The sequence below is a fragment of the Triticum urartu genome, chromosome 4, assembly GCF_003073215.2.
Source record: "Triticum urartu cultivar G1812 chromosome 4, Tu2.1, whole genome shotgun sequence".
Lineage (NCBI taxonomy): Eukaryota > Viridiplantae > Streptophyta > Magnoliopsida > Poales > Poaceae > Triticum > Triticum urartu.
This window is the reverse complement of record NC_053025.1, coordinates 14,685,708-14,707,571: the sequence shown is the minus strand read 5'-3', so window position 1 is coordinate 14,707,571 and position 21,864 is coordinate 14,685,708. Positions and strand designations below refer to the sequence as shown.

Here is a 21,864-nt window from a genome sequence, read left to right as displayed (position 1 = left end):
AGTACTACGCGCATGCTCCTAGGGGGATAGATTGGTAGGAAAAGACCATCACTCGTCCCCGACCGCCACTCATAAGGAAGACAATCAAAAAATAAATCATGCTCCGACTTCATAACATAACGGTTCCCCATGCGTGCATGCTACGAGACTCACAAACTTTAACACAAGTATTTCTCAAATTTACAACTGCTTACTAGCATGACTCTAATATCACCATCTTCATATCTCAAAACAATCATAAGGAATCAAACTTCTCATAGTATTCAATGCACTTTATATGAAAGTTTTATTATATCCCTCTTGGATGCCTATCATATTAGGACTAATTTTATAACCAAAGCAAATTACCATGCTGTTTAGAGACTCTCAAAATAATATAAGTCAAGTATGAGAGTTCATCGATTTCTATAAAATAAAACCACCACCATGCTCTAAAAAGATATAAGTGAAGCACTAGAGCAAATTTTGCCTAGCTCAAAAGATATAAGTGAAGCACATAGAGCATTCTAATAAATCACGATTCATGTGTGTCTCTCTCAAAAGGTGTGTACAGCAAGGATGATTGTGGAAAACTAAAAAGCAAAGACTCAAATCATACAAGACGCTCCAAGCAAAACACATATCATGTAGTGAATAAACATATAGCCTCAACTAAAGTTACCGATAGACGAAGACGAAAGAGGGGATGCCTTCCCGGGGCATCCCCAAGCTTAGGCTTTTTGACATCCTTGAATATTACCTTGTGGTGCCTTGGGCATCCCCAAGATTAGGCTCTTGCCACTCCTTATTCCATAGTCCATCAAATCCATACCCAAAACTTGAAAACTTCACAACACAAAACTCCAACAAAAAATCTCGTAAGCTCCGTTAGTATAAGAAAATAAATCACCTCTTTTGGTACTGTTGTGAACTCATTCTTTATTTATATTGGTGTAATATCTACTATATTCCAACTTTTCCATGGTTCATACCCCCCCCCCCCGATACTAGCCATAGATGCATCAAAATAAGCAAACAACACGCGAAAAGTAGAATCTGTCAAAAACAGAATAGTCTGTAGAAATCTGGATATTTAGAATAATTTTGTAACTCCACAAATCCTGAGAAATTAGGAAGTCCTAGATAATTTGTTTATTAATCCTCTACAAAATGAATCAGTATTTTATCGCGCTTCTGTTAAAAACTAAAACTAATCTCCTAGGCACAAAAGTTTCTGTTTTTCAGCAGGATCAAATCAACTATTACCATAAGCTATCCCAAACGTCTTACTTGGCACAAACACTAATTAAAACACAAAAAAGCATCTAACAAGAGTCTAGATGATTTATTCAAAGCAAAACAGGACCTAAAAAGCAAGAACAAAAATAAAATTGGGTTGCCTCCCAACAAGCACTGTTGTTTAACGCCCCTAGCTAGGCATAAAAACACGAATAGATCTAAGTATTATCATCTTTCGCATGCAATCCATAAGTGGCTCTCATAATAGATTCATAAGGCAATTTAATTTTCTTTCTTGGAAAGCGTTCCCTGCCTTCCCTTAACGGGAATTGAAATCTAATGTTTCCTTCTTTCATATCGATAATTGCACCAATCGTTCTAAGGAAAGGTCTACCAAGAATAATAAGACATGTGGAATTGCAATCTATATCAAGAACAATGAAATCTACGGGCACTTAATTCCTATTTGCGACAATAAGAACATCATTAATTCTTCACATGGACTTCTTAATAGTGGAATCCGCAAGATGCAAATTTAAGGAACAATCATCAAATTTACGGAAACCTGACACATCACATAAAGTTTTCGGAATCGTGGAAATACTAGCACCCAAATCACACAAAGCATAGCATTCATAATCATTAATCTTAATAGTAGGCTCCCACTCATCATAAAGTTTCTAGGAATAGAAACTTTCAAATTAAGCTTTTCTTCATAAGATTGCATCATAGCATCAACGACGTGTTTAATAAAAGCTTTGTTTTGATTATAAGCATGAGGAGAATTCAAAATGGATTACAACAAGGAAATATAATATATCAAAGAGCAATTATCATAATTAAAGTCCTTGAAATCCAAAATAGTGGGTTCATTGCTATCTAAAGTTTCGACCTCTTCAATCCCACTTTTATCAATTTTTGCATCAAGATCTAAAAACTCTGAATCATTGGGACGCCTTCTAACTAAAGTTGACTCATCTCCAGTGCCATATTTATCAATATTTACATTGGAAAACAAAGATTCATAGGAGTCACATCAATCACTTTTAGATCTTCATCATTATTTTCATGGAAACTGGAAGAACACGCTTTTATAAACCAATCTTTCTTAGCACGTATCTTAGCGGTTCTTTGCATTCATCAATGGAAATTATCATGGCTTTGAGAGACTCATTGATATCATGCTTATGTGGAATAGATCTAAGTTTCAAAGAATCAACATCAAGAGAAATTATATCCACGTTCCTAGCCAAATCATCAATCTTAAGCAATTTTTCTTCAATCAAAGCATTGAAATTCTTTTGCAAAGTAATAAATTCTTTAACACTATTCTCAAATTCAGAGGGCATCTTGTTATAATTTCCATAAGAATTTTTGTAGGAATTACCATAATTATTAGAGGAATTACTAGGAAACGGCCTAGGATTAAAGTTACCTCTATACGCGTTATTACCAAAATTGTTCCTACCAACAAAATTCACGTCAATAGATTCATTATTGTTTTCAATCAAAGTAGACAAAGGCATATCATTAGAATCAATAGGAGCACTCTTACTAGCAAACAATTCCCACTCAAAATATTTATTTCTTCAATTGCATGCACTTTTTTACTAGTTGAAGATCTTTCGGTATTCCATGGAGAATAGTTAACCATAATATTATCTAGGAGTTTAGTAGCTTCTCCTAAAGTAATTTCCATAAAAGTACCTCCTGCGGCCGAATCTAAAAGATTTCTAGAAGCAAAATTCAATCCGTCATGAAAATTTTGTATAATCATCCATAAATTCAAACCATGAGTAGGGCAATTTCTAATCATCAATTTCATCCTCTCCCAAGATTGTGCAGCATGTTCATGATCAAGTTGCTTAAAATTCATAATATCGTTCCTAAGGGAGATGATCTTAGCGGGAGGAAAATACTTGGAAATAAAAGCATCTCTACACTTATTCCATGAATCAATACTATCTTTCGGCAAAGATGAAAACCAAGTTTTAGCGCGATCCCTAAGCGAGAACAGAAATAACTTCAACTTAACAATATCATTATCCACATCTTTTTTCTTTTGCGTATCGCACAAATCAATGAAATTATTAAGATAGGATGCGGCATCTTCATCGGGAAGGCCGGAAAATAGATCTTTCATAACAAGACTCAGCAAAGCAGTATTAATCTCACAAGATTCTGCATTAGCATCGGGAGCAATCGGAGTACTAATAAAATCATTGTTGTTGGTATTGGAAAAGTCACACAATTTGGTATTATCTTGAGCCATAATGACAACGCAAGCAATCCAACACACAAGCACACAAAAAGCAAGCGAAGAAGAGGAACGGAAGAGAGGTGAAGAAAAGGCGAATCTTTGTAATCGTGTGCGAGATATATAATAAAGTTTAGTTTGAGTTTTGTTTTCTTTACATTCATGTTCAATAAAAAGGAAAGAAAATAAATGAAAAAGATCATATGCTAATCTTATGGTAAGTAATGATACCACATAAGGAAAAGTATAAGTAGAAAATTTTATTGGAGATTGACAAAATATAGCATTGGTCAATGATGCAATTCATGAAAGAATTAATAAGGGAAGAGAAGATTCACATGCAAATACACCATCTTGGAAATCTTTTGTGACTGTGAGCCCCCATCAAAATATTATATGCCAAAACTGTTGATGTTGGACAAGGAAGACAACGTAATGATTTATGTTTATTCATATTCACATAGAAGTTATATTGTCATAGATCCTCAACATGTGTGCTTACCCCTCATCTTTGCTAGCCAAAAATTCCGCACCAAGTAGAGATAATACTTGTGCATTAAAAAACCCTTAAACCCGAATCGTATTTTCAGGAGTCCACCATACCTACCTAAGGATTGGGTAAGATCCTTCAAGTAAGTTGTTATCGGTGCAATAAGGCAATAAAAATTGCTTCTAAAAGTGTTAAATAGTTTAGTGTAAGGGAAAACTGAGCGTTGTACGGACTTGTGATGGCAAAGAATAAAAGCGACAGATTGCATAATAAATGTTGCTATCACAAGGGGCAATATAATGTGATGTTCTTTTGCAGTAAGGGATTGAGCATACAAATAAAAAGCGCATGGCAACCTATGCTTCCCTCTGCGAAGGGCCTATCTTTTACTTTTATGTATTTACTTTCATGCAAGAGTCAAAGTTTTTCTCTCTATTCCTTTTTATTTTTCTCTTTTGGCAAGCATCATGTGGCGAGGATAAATCTAGGCACATATATCCAGTTGGATATGGGTAGCATGAGTTATTATTGTTGACATCACCCTTGAGGTGAATACGTTGAGAGGCGAAATTATAAGCCCCTATCTTTATATGTGTCCGGTTGAAACGTTTTGCTCATGTGTATGCGGTGAGTGTTAGCAATCATAGAAGACTATATGATGGTTGAGTATGTGGACTTTCCTAAAGGCTCCAATACGTGACCCTTCCTAAAAAAATAATGAATTGTAGTTGCAAAGTTGACTGAGAACATACTATGTTGGTTTCCAGTAGAGTTTATGCTTTATACTTCGATGTTGTGATGAATTATTACTTATTCATGAGAAGTCTATGATAAAAGTTTTATGTTAAAGTTTGTTGTTGTTATAATAATATACATGATGCTTCTATGTCTGTATTTTGTTTTTTGACACCTCTCTCTCTAAGCATGTGGACATGTTTTTCGATTTTGGTTTTTGCTTGAGGACAAGCGAGGTCTAAGCTTGGGGGAATTGATACGTTCATTTTGCATCATGTTTACCTACTGTTATTTATTATGTTTTTATGCATAATAATGTTTTTTGGAGTAATTCTAATACCTTTTCTTTCATAATATGCAAGGTTCACACAAAGAGAGAGAATTCCGGCAACTGAAAATCTGGACCTGAAAAAGCTACGTCAGGCTACCTATTCTACACAACTCCAAATAAGCTGAAACTTCACGAGGAATTTTTATGGAATATATAAAAAATACTGGAGCAAATAACTACCGGAGTGGGCCGCCTGATGAGCAGGAGACACCAGGGCGCGCCAGGCCCCCCAGGTGCGCCCTGATGATGTCGGGGAAGGACCGGGGGGGGGGGGGGGGGGGGGGGGGGGGGGGGGGGGGGGGGGGTTGACCTTGCAGGTGGGCGTCAATGATGTAGAGGTTGCCGGTGTCTTCGCCGTCCAAGGAGGTGCAAGTCCGTCGGAGGGATAGAGATGGCCAGCTACGAGTGTTTGTACCCGTGGAGGCTAGGCATTGTATCAATCTAGCTGCAACCGTCGATGGTGTCGAAGCGTAACATGCGGTTCGCGTGATCAGCCGAGATGACCTTGCTCTCCGAGGCCGTGGGCAAGAAATGAAGACAACAAGGAGACCTTATGGAGTAGGAGACTTCCAGTGGCCTCACGAACAGCTCACTTTTTGGCGGATTGATCTTGGGTGCCGCCGCCTCTGCCGTCGCCAAGTCGGTCTTGCATATCCTTCTCCTGTTGGGCGCACATGCCTTGGCGGGCGTCAGTGTTGGCACCACCTTGCCATGTGTGGCCGCCTCTTGTGCGGTCCGGTGAAAAAAGTCCATCTTGGAGAGGTCCAAGCGGCGCAGCGAGTACGCGCGATTGCGCTCGTCAAACAGCCCCAGGTTTAGGAACTGGCGCCGGATGCCGCCGCTCATGTCCGATGATCCTTCTCTCCTCGGAGGGTAATAAGGACAAAAATTAGATCGATTGAACTTCCAAGGTTGGTTAGTATGAAGTGAGGTTCCTGAAACCCGCATACGTCGGTGAATCACGTGAGGTTCTTAAAACATTTGCATGACCAGGTTAGTATGAAGCTTCAGAAAATAAGTGCATCACGTGAACTTCCCTAAGTGAGTACTTTACCTCTATATATTTGACTAACAACATGACAGGTTGTGTGTGCTGTTATGAACAAAATACAATGAACAAATTGATGGATCAATATGGTTGCTTCACTTTACTTCCTAATAAGTGGATTTCTTTTCCTGAACAAATTGACTGCTGATTTCAGGCAATAGGATAGATGTTAAGCAAGCACATCGAAGACAAGATCATGCATGTATTGTAACGGGGAAGATGTGAATTACTTAACAACGTATCCAAACGAAGCAGATCGAAGACACACGTACGTACATATACAAATCCAATGAGCAACACCAAAATCACTTAAGTACGCATCCAAATTAACCTTGATGGGGAGGGAAGAAAATTGAGATGAAGAAAGCACCTTACCTTGGCGGTGGCTGGAACGGTCACGACGGTGGTGGCTAGCTAGGTATTCGCGGGCGCTCGCTCTGGAAACGGGCGGAGCCCAGGAGGCGCCTCGCCTTGACGTGCGTGGCGGGTTCCCCACGGCGCGGAACACTTCTCCTGCCCGGCGGCGGGGTCGTCGGCCAAGCGGCGACGGACGGAGTCCACGAGGCCCTCGCCTCGGCGCGGGTGGTAGGTTCATGGAGGCAAAGGGATGGAGCGCTGTACGCTTCGTCGCCGGCGACAAGCTTGGAGGGAAGAGAGGGATGGAGCGGCGGCGGCGGCGGGATGGATCTGCGGTGGCGAAGGATGGTGGGCGGCGGCGAAGGGATCTGGTGTGCGAGTCGTGCGTGCGACTGGTCGCTCGAAGGCAGGAGGCCTCGCTCGTGCGATTCGTTCTCGGGTTTTTTTTCATAGGTTTTTTTCGGCCGTTTTCTTTGGCGTGAGGGAGGTTTGCGCGTGGAATGGGTGGGGCCTCGCTAGGTTTTTTTTTCTACGCGGCTCAGCGTTAGGTGGAAGCAGGTACCAAAAAAACCATGATAGATGAGACAAAAATAAACCTAAAACAGAGACTACCAACTGAGACATTAGAAGTAGAGATATAAATGAAAAGAACTCCTTTAAAGCCCAGATCAACAAGTTCACAATCATCAAAAGTATCTGGGAAGGCCACCATTTGCCCTTCAGCTCGAGCGGTGAAGGAAAAGTGCTCAAATTGCCATAACGCTTCGTTGAAATCATCCATGACGGTCCATGACAAATCTGACTTGGATTTCAGCTGCCTCAATGTGTCCTACATGAGATGTCTATTTTCTACCTTTAGCTCTTCATACACACAAGTTAATCTCCACGAACAGTGTGTGAACAGTAAACTTTTTTACAGACCCCGATTTTTTCTTTTTTGCAGAGAGCTGCTCACATGTCCAAATGAGTTAAAATTTGCAGCGAACCTCACACATCAAATTCTCTACCACCCAATTTTTTTTGGAATTTTTCTAGTATTTGTTTTGATTTTTTTCGTCAACGCGGGTGCAGTTGAACCCTGGAGCAGAAACGCCGCACTCATCTTCTTATTCTTTCATTTAATTATAGAAATTAATGGGATTTCATAGGTGTAATTTGCATTCGGTGCGTGCGCTGAACTGCGGGGCGCGTCGCGGCCCGATGCGGCGTGTTGGATGAGACTATGAGATCTTGGCGGTTTTCCTTTACCCTGTGTTTTTTTTCGCTGTTTTTTTTGGTTGAGGCATGCGAGGGGACTGGAGGCATCGCTCCCCCTGGTTTTGGTTGGTTTTTTGTCTACGGGTCATTACATGCGAGGGAATTCAGAGGTGGGAGGAGAGACGAAAATAAACCAGGCGAAGGATGGGAGGTGGGACGAAAAAATCGTGAAACGGAGACTACTAACTGCTTCATTAGAAATAGATATTTCATTCAGCTTGTTCGAAAGCTTCATCACTTCCTTACTGCCAGCTCCACGTAGCAGCAAGCTATTCAATTCAGAACGGACCGATTCAAGCTCACGAAGTATGTTACCAAATTTGGGACTGCTCCAAGCTTGCAACGATTCCATCGCGCTCCCTAGGCAATCCTGGATAGCGCCCAGGTCACTTTTATCACCAGTTGCAGCCCAAGCCTGACCAATAATTTCCGGCAAATCAAACGCCCTTTCTCAAAAGAGTTCATACTGCCGGCATCGTCTCTTATTTTGTGGCAATTTCTTAGTTTGAAGACGGGCCAGCAGTGCACAATGGTTAGAGCATGAGGAAATAATGTGTTTGACAGCGGCATTAGAAAAAGTATCTCCCCAACCTGCGTCAGCCACGACACGATCAAGCCTCACCTTGACATTCTTCCTACCTCTCCTTTTATTATCATAAGTGAAGGGAACTCCTTTAAAGCCCAGATCAACAAGTTCACAATCATCAAAGGCATTTGGGAAGGCCATCATTTGCCCTTCAGCTCGAGCGGTGAAGGAAAAGTGCTCAAATTGCCATAGCGCTTCGCTGAAATCGCCCCATGACGGTCCATGGCGAATCTTACTTGGATTTCAGCTGTCTCAATGTGTCCCACATGAAATGTCTATTTTCTATCTTTGGCTCTCCATACACACAAGTTAATCTCTATGTCACATTAGCTGGACACGATCCCACACATGCATCAATATACCGTTCAATGAGATCTTTTATTTCCACATGCACGTGCTCATCCTCAGTGCAGGCGCATTTATGCAAAATCTCCACAAATTGCCTCATATTCATTAAATACAGATCCGATGGTTGTAAATCAAGAATGAAAGACACGCTATTACCATCAACTCAGATTTTTATATGAGTAGAGAAACAGTGGATTTTATTTGCTCAAAATGAGGCATCAAAAGGATACAAAACACAATAAGCACACACCCAAACTCCGCATAGTCAGGATGCACACAACCAACACTAACACACGCGCACACACACAACAAAAGGACACCAAGACAAATAACAAAGTCGTATAAAACCAAAGCTATGCAATGCATGACAAGGAAAAAAGAAAAAAAAACCAAAGCAATTCGATCTTCGGTCAGCAAACTACAAAGTAATCATATCGGCACCAACCATCTAATGACATCACATAAATAACGAGATTTCTTCAACAACAACGTCTTCAAGACAGGAGCGACCCTCACGCGCCGTCGTCGCCGGATCCGACCAACCACGGTGCCCTGGATGGACCGAACACGAGCCGGTTACCGGACGTGTGTACACATCTGGATACAGGGCCTGGGTCGTAAATGCAAAGTACTAGTACAGTATTTAATTAGCTGCGGTGATTGGTAGTAAAGTATTGTACTACGTACTAGTATACGTGTATAGATGCTGGGGCCCCACCTGTCTCCGCCTGCTGGTCACGCGGCCTTCGCTTCCTTTTAAATTCCTTTATTTACTCCTGCTGTACGCCCGGTCCAGTGGATCAGATCCGAGCCGGCCTGCCTGCAGCCGGAAAAGAAAAAAGAAAAAAGAAAAGAAAAGCGGAAGGAAGGAAGCCCCAAAAGAGGCGGCCTTCCCGCCCTCGCGCCTCTCAAATTTATTGCCGCATCGCATCGATCCGTGGCACCGCCCGCTCCCCCTCCCCGTATACTACTCCATCCAACGCAAGGGCCCCAGGCAGAGAGGGACAGAGGGGGAGAGACGACGACGCGCGAGGGCCGGGGAGGAGAGCGAGGCTGAGGCTGCCGGAAGAGGAAGGAGGAGCGGGTGGCGGGGCGGAGGCTGATGGACACGCCCGACCGCGCGGCGGCCCCGGCGGCGGCCAGGGCGGAGGTGACGCCGCCCCCTCCCTTCCCCAATTCCGTTTACTCTGTTCCGGGGGATCTTGTTTTGTTTATATGAGTCGCTGCCGCCTCCGCCGTGCCGGTGCCGTCGCGTTCCCTCTGCTCCGCGGGGAGGAGCGGGATCCGGCAACCGCGAGCGCGGAGCGTCGCCGGACCGGTTTTTCTTCAATTTTTTGCTTGCTTTTTCGGCGGGGGGAGCGCTTCGACGGTTGGCTGGCTGGTTTCTCGCCCCCTCCTGCTTCGATTCCGGCGGTTTAGACGCCGGATTCCCCTCCGCCCGGCCGTGGGAAGACCTTTCCTCCGGCCAATTGGCCGGCCGGTTCCGCCGGCGGGCCAAATCGTCGGGGTTTGTGTCTGTCGCGGAGGTTGATTTCTTGCACTTCGTCTTCTTGGTGCTGCCGGGAGTCGTTACAGCCATTTTCGCCGCGGAGGTTGGGTTGGGGAAATCCATACAGCGGTTATCTCGGAACCCAGCGGTTCTGCTCCAACTAACGAACCTTGGACTGGGAGGCCGCGGGATCCAGTTCGTACAGGAAGCCTGGAGAGAGAGGAACAAGAAGATAGGAGATTGGCAGAGAACTTTCAGATAGGTTCAGAGTTCAGTACACAGCAGGACATACCTTTTAACCTTGGCCAAGGCCGCACGCGGCACGGCAGCGCAGGCGTGACATTTGCGCAGTCAGAATGCGCGTGCGGTTCGCTCTAGATCTACTCATTCATCTTGTCCTGGAGACAAGTGCTCCGTCCTGTTCTTGCAGTGTGGTCTCTGCTGTTAAAATTCATGCATACCCTCCGGCAGCCGGCAGGGTCAGATCCATTTCGCTTCAAGGTTTGACTTGTGGTTCCTGCGGGTGGCTTTTTTTTTTGGTGCAAATGATTGCACTCATGGTGTTGTCGTGTACCCACAAGTTGGATGGAGGATTTACCTCTTTGTTGTCAGAAATACGACTTTCATTCATAGTCTAGTTGCCAGTAGGCAAGATGAACCACCTATCATTTTGCTTGCAAAAAAAGTGTAACTCAAGAGGAATTATATGCACAAATTGCACAGCATGTGTTGTTCATTGGTACTGCATTAAGTGCAACTTTGGTCTACTTTTGCGGGTGCACTTGTTTTGCTGTTGTTGAATGGTTGTTAATTGTCACTGTTCCAATATATTGTGTCCTGATCTACTGCTCTGCACCCCCTGACCTTCTTGCTTTTCTGAATGCAGGACTCGCCGCTTTTCAGCTTCATCGACAGCTTGTCTCCGATCGAGCCTCTCAAGTCTGCCTACTCCGGGAATGGCCTCCAAGCATACCATCAGTCGCTCAACGTCACCTCCGTTTCCTCAATCTTCACATCCCCGCATCACAATGCACACAAGGAATCGAAACTCTCCAAGTAGGCTCGCTTGTGCCATCTTTTCTTTCTTTCACACACTTGTGGATACTTACTGAGTGAAAATATTTTACTTTTGGAGCTAATCCTGATGCTCATGCTGGTACCTATTCTTCTCAGGGGCTCTTTCGCTGACTACACTGAAAATGAGCTTTGCATGGAGGAAGGCACCGATAAAAACAAGTCACCCACTTCTTCAACGGCCGTTAGATTGTTTGCCTGCACTAGCACTATAACTCGAGAGAGCCACACAATGACTACCTGCTCAGTAAATGAAGGCATTGTTGATCCTCCCAAAGGGCCTAATGATTTGCCTCAACCTGGTCGATTCGATTCTGGCAGTCCGGATCACAACACAGCGCCTTGCCACGGGGTTAGTGTTAGATCAGATCTTAAACAGGACAAATGTCCAAAATTAGAAGCAGTCCAAACCACTAATAATACTGTGGAGAAAAGGAAATGTTTGTTTTCCACTGACATGCAGCTCCAGGATGGTTGCCAGCCTGCAAAAGAAAATAATGAAGTTATGGGATGTGAATGGGACGACTTAGTTTCTGTCACTTCGGGTGAACTTTTGGCCTTTGACTCATCAATGGACCAACATCACACAGGAGTTCAGCTGGCAGTTAATAATGCAGAATCTTGTGGATATTTGCTATCAAAACTTGCAGGAGGTGCTGACATCTCTGATAGAACACACCCCACTACATCCAGTCAAGCATACTATCATGAGATGGTGGTGGGAGAAGATAAGACAGAAAATGGCCAGCTCTTTCCTGAAGATAAAAAAACAATCTTAAGTGAAGAAATACAGGATAATATTAATGAAGAGAATGCATGTATTCCATTAGGCTGCAAGGTACTGACACTATGCAATCTTCCTCATGCTTCACGTAGTTCTAACTTCATTTGTAAGCAGTAAGTTTTTTTTTTTGCGGGAAATTTGTAAGCAGTAGGTTACTGTTGTTAGAGACATATTTGGTATTCCTACACTGCACTGGATTAGATAGGAATTGCATCCATCTTATCTCTAAGAGTCTTCTTGCCTTGAGGGCGAGTGTTGAAATATTATTGCCCGCCTCTCTCCATAAGTTCAGACTTTTAGAGCAACTGTCTGGAGTATGAATTCAATATGGTATTATGGCTAAATATTCCATCATAATATTCTCTAATTATTTTTTCTTCCTGCTGGCATGTTTAGGTTGAGACCCAACAACGAGGAGTTCGAAGACGCTGCCTTGTTTTTGAGGCAGCTGGGTATTCACATAGGACTGTGCAGAAAGAATCTGCTGGGGATTTGTCCTTCTCAACATGCAAAGGCAAAAGTTCTGCCCAAAATCACAGAAATCCAGGAAAAACTCCATCACCACACGTATTCCGTGGTATTGGTCTTCATTTGAATGCTCTTGCCTTAACATCAAAAGACAAAATGGCTTGTCAGGACCCTTTGGCTACTGCCTTGGTTCCATCACTGAAAACTGAACAGGACGTGCATGGGAATTTGCTGTCTGCTGGAGGAAATTTTTTCCATTCAGGCAGTGGTTCGTTAGACCTTCAGATGGATAATGATGATTGCTCAGTTGGAGGTTTTCTTGGAAATGATCATAATTCAAGTCAAAGCAGCAGCCCCCCAAAGAAGAGGTTTGTTTCTACTTCTGATTACTTTGGGAGTGATAGCCTCTTTGATTTGTGTGTTTCATTATAATCCAGTTACCTGACATCTTTACGTTGAAGAGCAGGCGTAAATCAGATAATGGCGATGATGATTCATGCAAGCGTTGCAGCTGTAAAAAGTCAAAGTGCTTGAAACTGTGAGTCAGTTTTCCATAGTTGAGATCTTTTCAACCTAATCACAGGAACCCTCTTTTTAAAATTCTTGGCCATGGAAATTTGTGCCACCACCCCATTTACTTATACTGCACATTTTAGTATGTGTACAGTCAATTGAATCTATGTTGTACGCCTTTGATAATCTGTGTGCAATGTTGCCATGTGCAGTTATTGTGAGTGCTTTGCTGCTGGCGTGTACTGTTCTGAACCTTGTTCATGTCAAGGATGTCTTAACAAGCCTATACATGAGGAAATTGTTCTCTCCACGCGAAAGCAGATAGAATTCCGGAATCCGCTGGCATTTGCTCCAAAAGTGATCCGCATGTCTGAGGCTGGTCAGGAGACTCAGGTGGGTAATTTTATTAATAAATTCATATCTACTTCTGTTGCTCATTATACCCTATTATATGATGCTGAGACAATGTAATGAATCACAGGAAGATCCTAAAAACACTCCTGCTTCTGCTCGTCATAAGAGAGGATGCAATTGCAAGAAGTCAAGCTGTCTCAAGAAGTACTGTGAATGCTATCAGGTATTATAATTGCTTTGGAAACTGATATTGGTGACTTCATTTGGAATTATACTTCTGGTTTGTTACTTATGCTTGAACTGTTTGATTTAACAAAAGGGAGGTGTTGGTTGCTCCAACAACTGCAGATGCGAAACGTGCAAAAACACTTTTGGCACTAGAGATGGTGAGCGTTCTGCTTTTGTAATCTGTCCAGCCATGCTACTTTACAGACATGCAAATCATTTTTCTAGAAACAAGCACAATATGTTGCATTTTTTTATGTATTGATAACTTGTGTCGTAGCGCCTTACATTCACAACTTTAGGTTTTTAATGACACACATCGTCTTCTAATACAGTTTCACTCTGAATGATCAACATTTTGTATGCATGACAGTGCTACATGTCTGTTTTCATTCAGACTTTAGAGGTATCTAGGATATAGATTATGGAGCGCCTAATGTGCCCAACTTAGTGTCTGAAATGATTAAGTGAACACAGCTACCCTGGTTTTTGCCGTTTCTACTTCAATCTGATATTTATATTCTCTTGTCAGTTGCCGTATCAGCTGAGAATGAAGAAATGAAGCAAGAAGGCGAACAGACTGAAAGTTGTGAAAAAGAGAAGGAAAATGACCAACAAAAGGCTAATGTACACAGTGAAGATCACAAACTGGTTGAGCTTGTCGTCCCAATAACACCACCTTTGGATGTTTCCAGGTTTGTTGGTACATTTTAGTCTAATATGTGGAATATTCAAACAAGTTCAAAAAATAGCTGCATTTAACATGTTTTATTAATAGCTGTACGATGTTTTCCAGTTCTTTGCTCAAACAGCCAAACTTCTCAAATGCAAAGCCACCTAGACCATGTAAAGCCCGCAGTGGGAGTTCCTCTCGGTCTTCAAAAGCCTCTGTAACAGTTCAGTCTCGCAAAATCTCGAAGGTTGGTGATAGCGTGTTCATTGAGGAAATGCCTGATATTCTAAGGGAGCCTTCTTCTCCTGGTATCGTGAAGACTTGTTCCCCTAATGGAAAAAGAGTTTCACCGCCACATAATGCACTCAGCATTTCACCAAACCGAAAAGGAGGGCGGAAGCTGATACTGAAATCGATCCCCTCCTTTCCATCACTGGTTGGGGACACGAACGGTGGATCTGCAATATGCAGCTCCGACAGCACAACAGCTCTTGCTTTAGGTCAGGCTTATTCATTATGCAGACATCATATGAGTTTTTGTGTTTTTTATCAGTTGTTGCAGAAGCTTATCTGTACGTTTGTCCTTGGAACCAGGTCCATCGTAAAAGCTGGGCTGGGCAGCCGATTATCCGCGACCGGAGTACGACTTGTAGTCCGATAATGGTACCTCGCATATGAACTCTGCGGCAAGGCTCAAGGTACCGTGAGAGAATGTCATGTCATGTCATGTTAGAACTGAGGTAGTCTGTATTTGTAACATATGTAGTGAGTGAATATTCTGTATGTAAGATGTTATGAAGTCGTCGTCGTCGTCGTCATGAAATTCTATTAATACTACATAAATCACCTCTGATTAGTCAGGGGGTTTAGTTCATGCAATTCAATTCCAAGTTTTTCTTCAGAAACCATGCGAGGTCACAAATTTGCCTGAAAAGAATGAGCACTTGATCAGACATGACATTAAGATGATTTGTGTAGTGTGTGGAACTTATCTCAGGTTGGCCATGCATCTCTTTCATGATCCGAGTTCATGTAGAAAGGTAAAGGACCTGCTGTCAGCTAATGTATGAGAATAGTGCCAATTATAGTGGGTGTTGTGAACTTGCCATGTCAGTCTCGTCCTCTTCCTGCCCTTACAACTGACAGAAAATAACTGCGCAGGTGGGCAAGAAAGATGTCAGGCTAATGAGCACGGGTGTTACACGCCTTTCTAAGGCTAATTTGCTATCAACTAATGTCAGGCAGACAAGAAAATGCAGTAGTAATTCTGTTACAAAGATATCTTACAAGAGTATGTACTTCCCGTTTAAAGGGCGCCGGGTGGCAAAATTGTCAAATTTGACCTCAGAGCGAAAGTATTTCACAAACTAAACTGTTTTTAAAAATATTTCACACCGCTGACCCTTTTGTGCAGTGCCCGACAGCAAGGCACTGCACACAGGTGTGGCGCCTGAGTGTTAGGCGCTGCACAGTAGAGTGCAACATCTTGCTGTCAGGCACTGCATATTAGGGGTCAGTTGAGTGGAATACTTTCAAAAACCAGTTTAGTTTGTAAAATAGTTTCGCCCCGAGGTCAAATTTGTGTCTTTTGCCGCGCCGGGCGACCGTTGCATCTTGTGCGGCCGATGCGTCAACTCCCAGCCGTCGGATCAGACTTGCGCTTCGTCCCCAACCCCCAGCGCCTGCATCTCTTTTGTTTTTGCCCCAAGTCACACCAGCGCGGGAAGAGAATTTTGAGATGGGCCATTTAAACTGGAAGGGAGGGAGAACATGCCACTGTCCAGATTAGGTAGTGGTACAGCAGCAGCAGTAGTAGTGATGGATAAGCAGACGGCAAGGACATCGGGCGCTGGGGTAATCAAGACGGGGGACAGACAGTGCAGTCTCGAAAGGAGTTGGCTTTTGCGCTTTGCCGTTCCCGCTTTGGGGTGCTTGGGGAGGACTAAACTAGCGAGAAAGCAGCAAGTTAAAAAGAAAACTAGAGAGAAAGCAGCGGTTAATTTATGCTTAGCAAGTTAGCATGGTGAAGTGATCATTGCCCTGTAACTTTGTTCTCATCTTTGTCGACGATTGATCTGCTGTAGTACTAGTGCACAATGCCTCCGGTATCATCATCATCATCATCATTGCTGCTGATGCTGCTGCTGCTGCTTTTTGTGCAAACATTTGGGGTGTAGATTATGTTGTTTCATACGGATGTTGTGGCCGTTGCTTAGGAATAACAGACAGTGCCTGTACACTTTGCTGTTCTGGAAATAAAATGCTGGAAATAATAACCTAACCACTATGATCTTTTTCGTAATGATAAATATTATGTGTGGTGTCACCACTATCTAGGCACAGGATGGTCTCTACGCAAATGGGTCTTCCCAGTTTGCAACACGGTACTTGGGTTTTTGTCGCATTAAAGTTTATAAACATCACCTTAGTGCGTGCTAGAATTCACCATGTTAGTCGTGCGATAACATGATTGTCTATTTACATTTGTTCCTTCTTTTTTACGTCCTGGGCCTAATTTTTCCAAGTCTGTTTTATTAGCCATTACACAAAATGCTGGTTCAAAAGAACATTAATCCCAGTCCTTAAAGTTTGGCTCAGTAGGCCCCTTCTAGTTTGTTCACGAATTGAGAATATATTCACACATTCTAAAAAATGTTGGCGAGTTTGTATTTTTTTCTTAAATTTTAAAAAATGTTCATGATTTTAAAAATTAGTGCAATTTTCAAAAAAGTTCGTACATTAAAAAGTTGTTCGCGATTTTACATACAGTTTGCAAAAAAAATTTGTGAATTTGAAAAAAAAGGAAAAGCAGAAAAGAGAAAGCTAAAACAGAAAAGACGAAAACGAATAAAGAAAAAAAAGACCGACAAAAGAAAACGCAGAGACAGAGTAACGGGCCGGCCCATTTCTGCGGGCGGGATTGCGCGTTTGGTCGCTGTCCCTCGACCCGCTCAGGAAATAGGATTTGTGGTTGTCGTAGAATGACTCTGTTTTTTTTTTTGAGAAACACTCTTTTTGGGGGACTTCATATCTATTTATCTTCAATAATGATAGTACAACGAACACTAAAAATAATTATTTTTAAAAAAACTAGAAATAATAAAAATTATATTCAGATCCATAGACCACCTAGCGACAACTACAAGCACTGAAGCGAGTCGAAGGCGTGCCCCTGTCATCGCCACTCTCTCGCCGGAGCTAGACAAACCTTGTTGTAGTAGACAGTCGGAAAGTCGTCGTGCTAAGACACCATAGAACCAACACACTAGAACAACACCAGCCGTTGATGAAGAGTGAAGATCAAAAAAATCCAATCTAAAGACACGAGAACATAGACGAAAGACGAACAAATCCATCAAAGACAGATCCTTCGGAGACACACCTCTATACGTCCATCGACGATGCTAGATGCATCAACGGAACGGGGACTAGATGTGGAGACATTTATTCCATCTTTAGGGAGCTGCCACTGGCTCATCTTTCCGAGCAGGACACAAACTCTAACAAAACTTGAAAAAGATCTAGAAACACTCTAGTTGTTATGGCTGCTGTTATTTTTGGTGGTCTTTTTGTTTTCTCAGATGGGCTTACTCATGTTACTAATTTTTTTTGTGTGCCTAAAAAAACCTAACTTTTATGTGTTTTACCTTTTTGTGTGTGTTTTTGTATCACTATGAAATAAAAAAACTTGGCTTGTATCTTTTACTTTGTAAATAACATGAAAAGAAGAATTACATATAAAGAAACTAAAAATAAAATAAGTTAGGCATGATGTCATTTCCCTAAAGAAGAAAAACCGAGGCTAAGGTCGGACAACGCATCGTACAATGTAAGGTGCTTAAGGCGGATGTTTGGAGAAATAAATCAGGCTTTCCTTAAGCACCGATATTTATTTGTACAGGGCAGACACTTAATCAGGCATCTTTTCTGTAGAAATAGACACCGATACTTCAGAAAAACACAGTTTATTTTTCTTCCTAAACATCTAGCATTGTATAAGGCCTTAGAGTCTCTTGTTCCATATTCTTAGTTGCTTCTGTTTAAGCATTTGAACCCATGATTTGGATATTTGTGCGTGGTGGGAGGGCTTTTTTTTTTGCCTTTTGAGTTTTGTTAGAATTTGTGTCATCCTCAGAGAGGCAAGGCGGCAACGACTCATGAAATAAGGTTCTCCCATTTAGTCCCATCTTGATGATGTTTCTAGCATCACCGGAGGGCATGTGAAAGTTTGTCTTCGGTGAATCTCGCGGGATTCGATAGGCGTTTGTCTTCGGTGAATCCATGTGGATATGGTCTTTGTTCGTGTGTCTATACTTTGGATCATTCTGATCTACGTTTCTGTTCGTTGGCAGCGGTTGTTGTTCTGGTGTGCTGGTCTTATGAGGCCTTATCACGATAACTTTCTGACCTTATACTACAATAAGGTTTGTCCGGTTCCAATGAGTGAGGAGCGATGTTGGTGGCGTGCCTTCGACGCGCTACAGTGTTTGTAGTCATCGTTAAGAGGTCTATAAACCTAATGTATTTTTTTATTTTTGATGTTATTTGTACTACCTTGACACTGGGCGAATAGATCATTTTCTTTTAAATAACCCATTTCCGCACCTTTGTTCGAAAACAGATACGTACATACTTCCTCCGTAAATTGATATAAAATCATTTAAATCACTATTTTAGTTATGTAAACGTTTTTATATTAGTTTGCATAGGGAGTATTATTTTTTGTCAATAGAGAAAAAAATGACACGTTGAGCGCAAAGTAGATAAGGCGGGCTTTGAACCCCCGAAGCGAAGTTGGCGGAGCGAGCGATACCACGCCACCGTCGGCCGCCGGGATGCTACTGGCGCGCGCCCCGCCGCCATCGCCGTCGGCGTTCAACTCCCCGGCGCTCTCGGTGCGCGCCTTCCGCCGTCGCCGCCTCGCTGCTCCCGGTGCCGCCGCGACGGCCGCGTCCAACCCGCCTTCTCTCCGGGTCGGGCAAAGGCGCAAGCAGGTGGCGAGCGTGGCGAACCCCCTGGTGAAGCACTGCGTGAAGCTCCGGGACTCGGCCGCCTACCGACGGTCCTGCCGCCGGCTCGTCCTCGTCGGCCTCGCCCCCATCCTGTACCCTTCTCTCCCGCCCCGTCGCTCTGATCCTTTTCAGCGACCTTTCATTTCTAATTCTTTGCTCCTCCTCCGTGCTGTCCGCTGCAGGGAGATCTGCAGGCTTGGGTTCGCCGCAATCGATTGCTTGCTTCTCCTGGACGGCGCAGAGGTCCCGGGTGAACTGCATGAGCTCTCTGGTGGCAATGTTGTGTATGTCAGCGCCACTGTGATGAAGAAGATCTCCGGGATGCAGTCGGTTGATTCAACCGAGGCGATTGCTGTCATGCACATGCCTAAGCATTTCTGTGACCTCGGTGATGATGAGGGTGGAGCTGGTCTTGACGCGTCGTTCCAGTCTCCAAAGAGGATTCTAGTCCTTGATGGGATTCAGGTGAAGACGATGAGCGACATCCCGCCATTGTTCAGTAGCAGACTTTTTGTGTAGAAAATGAGGCATATCTCTGGGGGCTGTTGCTTATTTGAGCTCTGAAGTGGTTTATTAGTAGTACATCTCATAAGCACGGATTCGAATTTTGTACAGCGCATCTGATGCCGGTTGTGATTCTGATACTTGGCAGGATCCGGGTAACCTTGGAACGTTGATAAGGTCAGCTTGCGCGTTCAAATGGGTATGCCATTTTCTCCTTCAGCTATTGTACATGCTTTCTGGAGCTTGCGCGATTCACATGACACATTCTTCTGTTATTGTATATATGAAGTTAACTATGACAACTTTTGTTTTATATTCAGTAATCTATTTAAAACTTATGTGATCAGCAAGGTAAGATGACGTGCAATAGAACTGAAAGCATGCAATTGTTTGGTTTCCAGACATTTAAGAGGGTGATAGTATAATCCTTAGTGGCATTAAGGATATTTCTAAGTCGATGCTTCATTAGGCAAAAGTAGGTTGAGTTGGTTGTGATGGGTTAAATTAAACATGTAGTTTTTACACTGATTATGTATCTTTGATTCAGGGATTGTGTGTCTGCTAAATGCATTTAGTTCTTTTCAGTTTTCACTTGTGAACGTTGATTCTTACTAACATGTAAGACAAACAACCAACAGGATGGGGTATTTCTTCTTCCGGCTTGCTGTGATCCTTTCAATGAAAAGGCTCTTCGTGCAGCTCGTGGAGCCTCTTTGCAGCTTCCAATTATCTCTGGCAACTGGTGTGATCTGCATGATTTGGTAACTAGATATGGCATGAAGATGTTGGCAGGCCATCCAGAAAGTAGCAGTGATGGATCTGAAAAAACCCATGTGCTGTCCAAAGAGCTTGCAGACTCACTGATGAGTGAGTCACTATGCTTAGTGTTAGGAAGTGAGGGCAATGGCCTCTCTGAAGAGACCGTCCAAGCTTGTGATCTTGTAAGCATTCCTATGGAAGGTATTTTTGAATCTCTGAATGTTTCTGTTGCTGGGGGTATCTTTTTATTCATGTTACAACCCAAACAGCAAACATATAGCAGAATTTCAACTCCGTAAGTTACCTGCTTGTCCAGTTCATATATATTTTTGTGGGTGTTTGTTTCTGACATCTAATTTAAAGTCAAGAAACATACCATTTAGTGTGATGCAAGATGTTGGTTAGAAATTAAAGAAAATGCAAGATATAACTTTATTTCACTAGAACAGGTTGTTTGATGTATTTTCCAATGAACAAGAAACATTCCCTACTGCAAATTAGATGGTTGTCTCATGGATCTTGCTACTGTCATGCATTTCTGTAGTTTTACTGATCCTCCAATACGTCTTAGTTGCAAGGCTTAATCAATGGTCTGCCACAAGGATGAGCCCATATGAAACTGCAAAGACTGACAAAATGGTTCAAACTATTTCACTTATACTCCAGAGCCACTTATGCTCTCCCTCTCATCTCCAGAGCCACAGTCGGCCTACCGTTGCTCCTTGGAATCGTATCCACAATCGGCGGGCAACATACGATGCTTGGACTCATGACAATGCCAATGTATTTAAATAACTTCGGCATGATAAATAAATCTCAACCATAAACTATTGCGGTATCTTTGACCCAAAATAACCAGCTTTAAGTATAACAGCTATTAGCTTTAATCAAGGTTTGTTTAACACTGTGGGCAGAGAACGTTCTCTTTAAAGTTGGCTATAAGCTTTTCAAATTACCAGACGAGCTGGGCTGCCCGCCTTCCGATTAACCGGCATAAATGATGCCTTACACTTGCCACAAGAATCTTTCTACCCGGTGCCCCGTTTCAGCCAGATCAGAAGGCCAGGCCCAGTAGCCGGCATAACTGAGGCATTGCACTTGACATGTCTACCTGTCTGGCCCAAGTGTTTGTCTGTGGAACTGAAGTAGTAGAATTTGCTTATCAGCTAACTGTTGAATCGTTTTGCCAATTGTGATGTCAGATGCTTGGAATATTTGATATGAACATTTACCAACTGACCTAGGCTTGCCTTCACTATTGATGTATGGTACGTGATAGAGAGAAAAGTTCAATAATTTGTTAACTAGGGCCCAGTAACTGTTGCTGACTGTTCTAGCCAAGCCATATAGGGCATAAGAAATAGATGTGCGGGTATATAATG

At 42.9% G+C, this 21,864-nt stretch overlaps 3 protein-coding genes across 3 annotated transcripts; 2 read left to right on the top strand and 1 right to left on the bottom strand.

Moving 5' to 3' along the window:
- Positions 1-4,955: 4,955 nt before the first annotated feature.
- On the bottom strand, positions 4,956-6,867 carry LOC125553418. Its single transcript, XM_048717204.1, has 2 exons — positions 6,455-6,867; positions 4,956-5,888 (listed from the first exon to the last, which is right to left on the bottom strand). Exons 1-2 carry the CDS (start codon positions 6,672-6,674, stop codon positions 5,473-5,475), a joined length of 636 nt encoding a protein of 211 aa, XP_048573161.1. The 5' UTR covers positions 6,675-6,867; the 3' UTR covers positions 4,956-5,472.
- A 2,677-nt stretch (positions 6,868-9,544) lies between these two features.
- LOC125550282 (protein tesmin/TSO1-like CXC 3) lies at positions 9,545-15,176 on the top strand. Its single transcript, XM_048713245.1, has 11 exons — positions 9,545-9,777; positions 11,003-11,172; positions 11,290-12,028; positions 12,371-12,810; positions 12,909-12,980; positions 13,168-13,348; positions 13,437-13,532; positions 13,629-13,695; positions 14,067-14,229; positions 14,331-14,707; positions 14,802-15,176. The coding sequence occupies exons 1-11, from the start codon at positions 9,730-9,732 to the stop codon at positions 14,810-14,812; spliced, it is 2,364 nt and encodes a 787-aa protein (XP_048569202.1). The 5' UTR covers positions 9,545-9,729; the 3' UTR covers positions 14,813-15,176.
- A 3,776-nt stretch (positions 15,177-18,952) lies between these two features.
- LOC125550281 (uncharacterized tRNA/rRNA methyltransferase YsgA-like) lies at positions 18,953-20,805 on the top strand. The gene is made up of 4 exons (XM_048713244.1): positions 18,953-19,311; positions 19,402-19,684; positions 19,872-19,922; positions 20,362-20,805. The coding sequence occupies exons 1-4, from the start codon at positions 19,043-19,045 to the stop codon at positions 20,779-20,781; spliced, it is 1,023 nt and encodes a 340-aa protein (XP_048569201.1). The 5' UTR covers positions 18,953-19,042; the 3' UTR covers positions 20,782-20,805.
- The last annotated feature ends 1,059 nt before the right edge of the window (positions 20,806-21,864 follow it).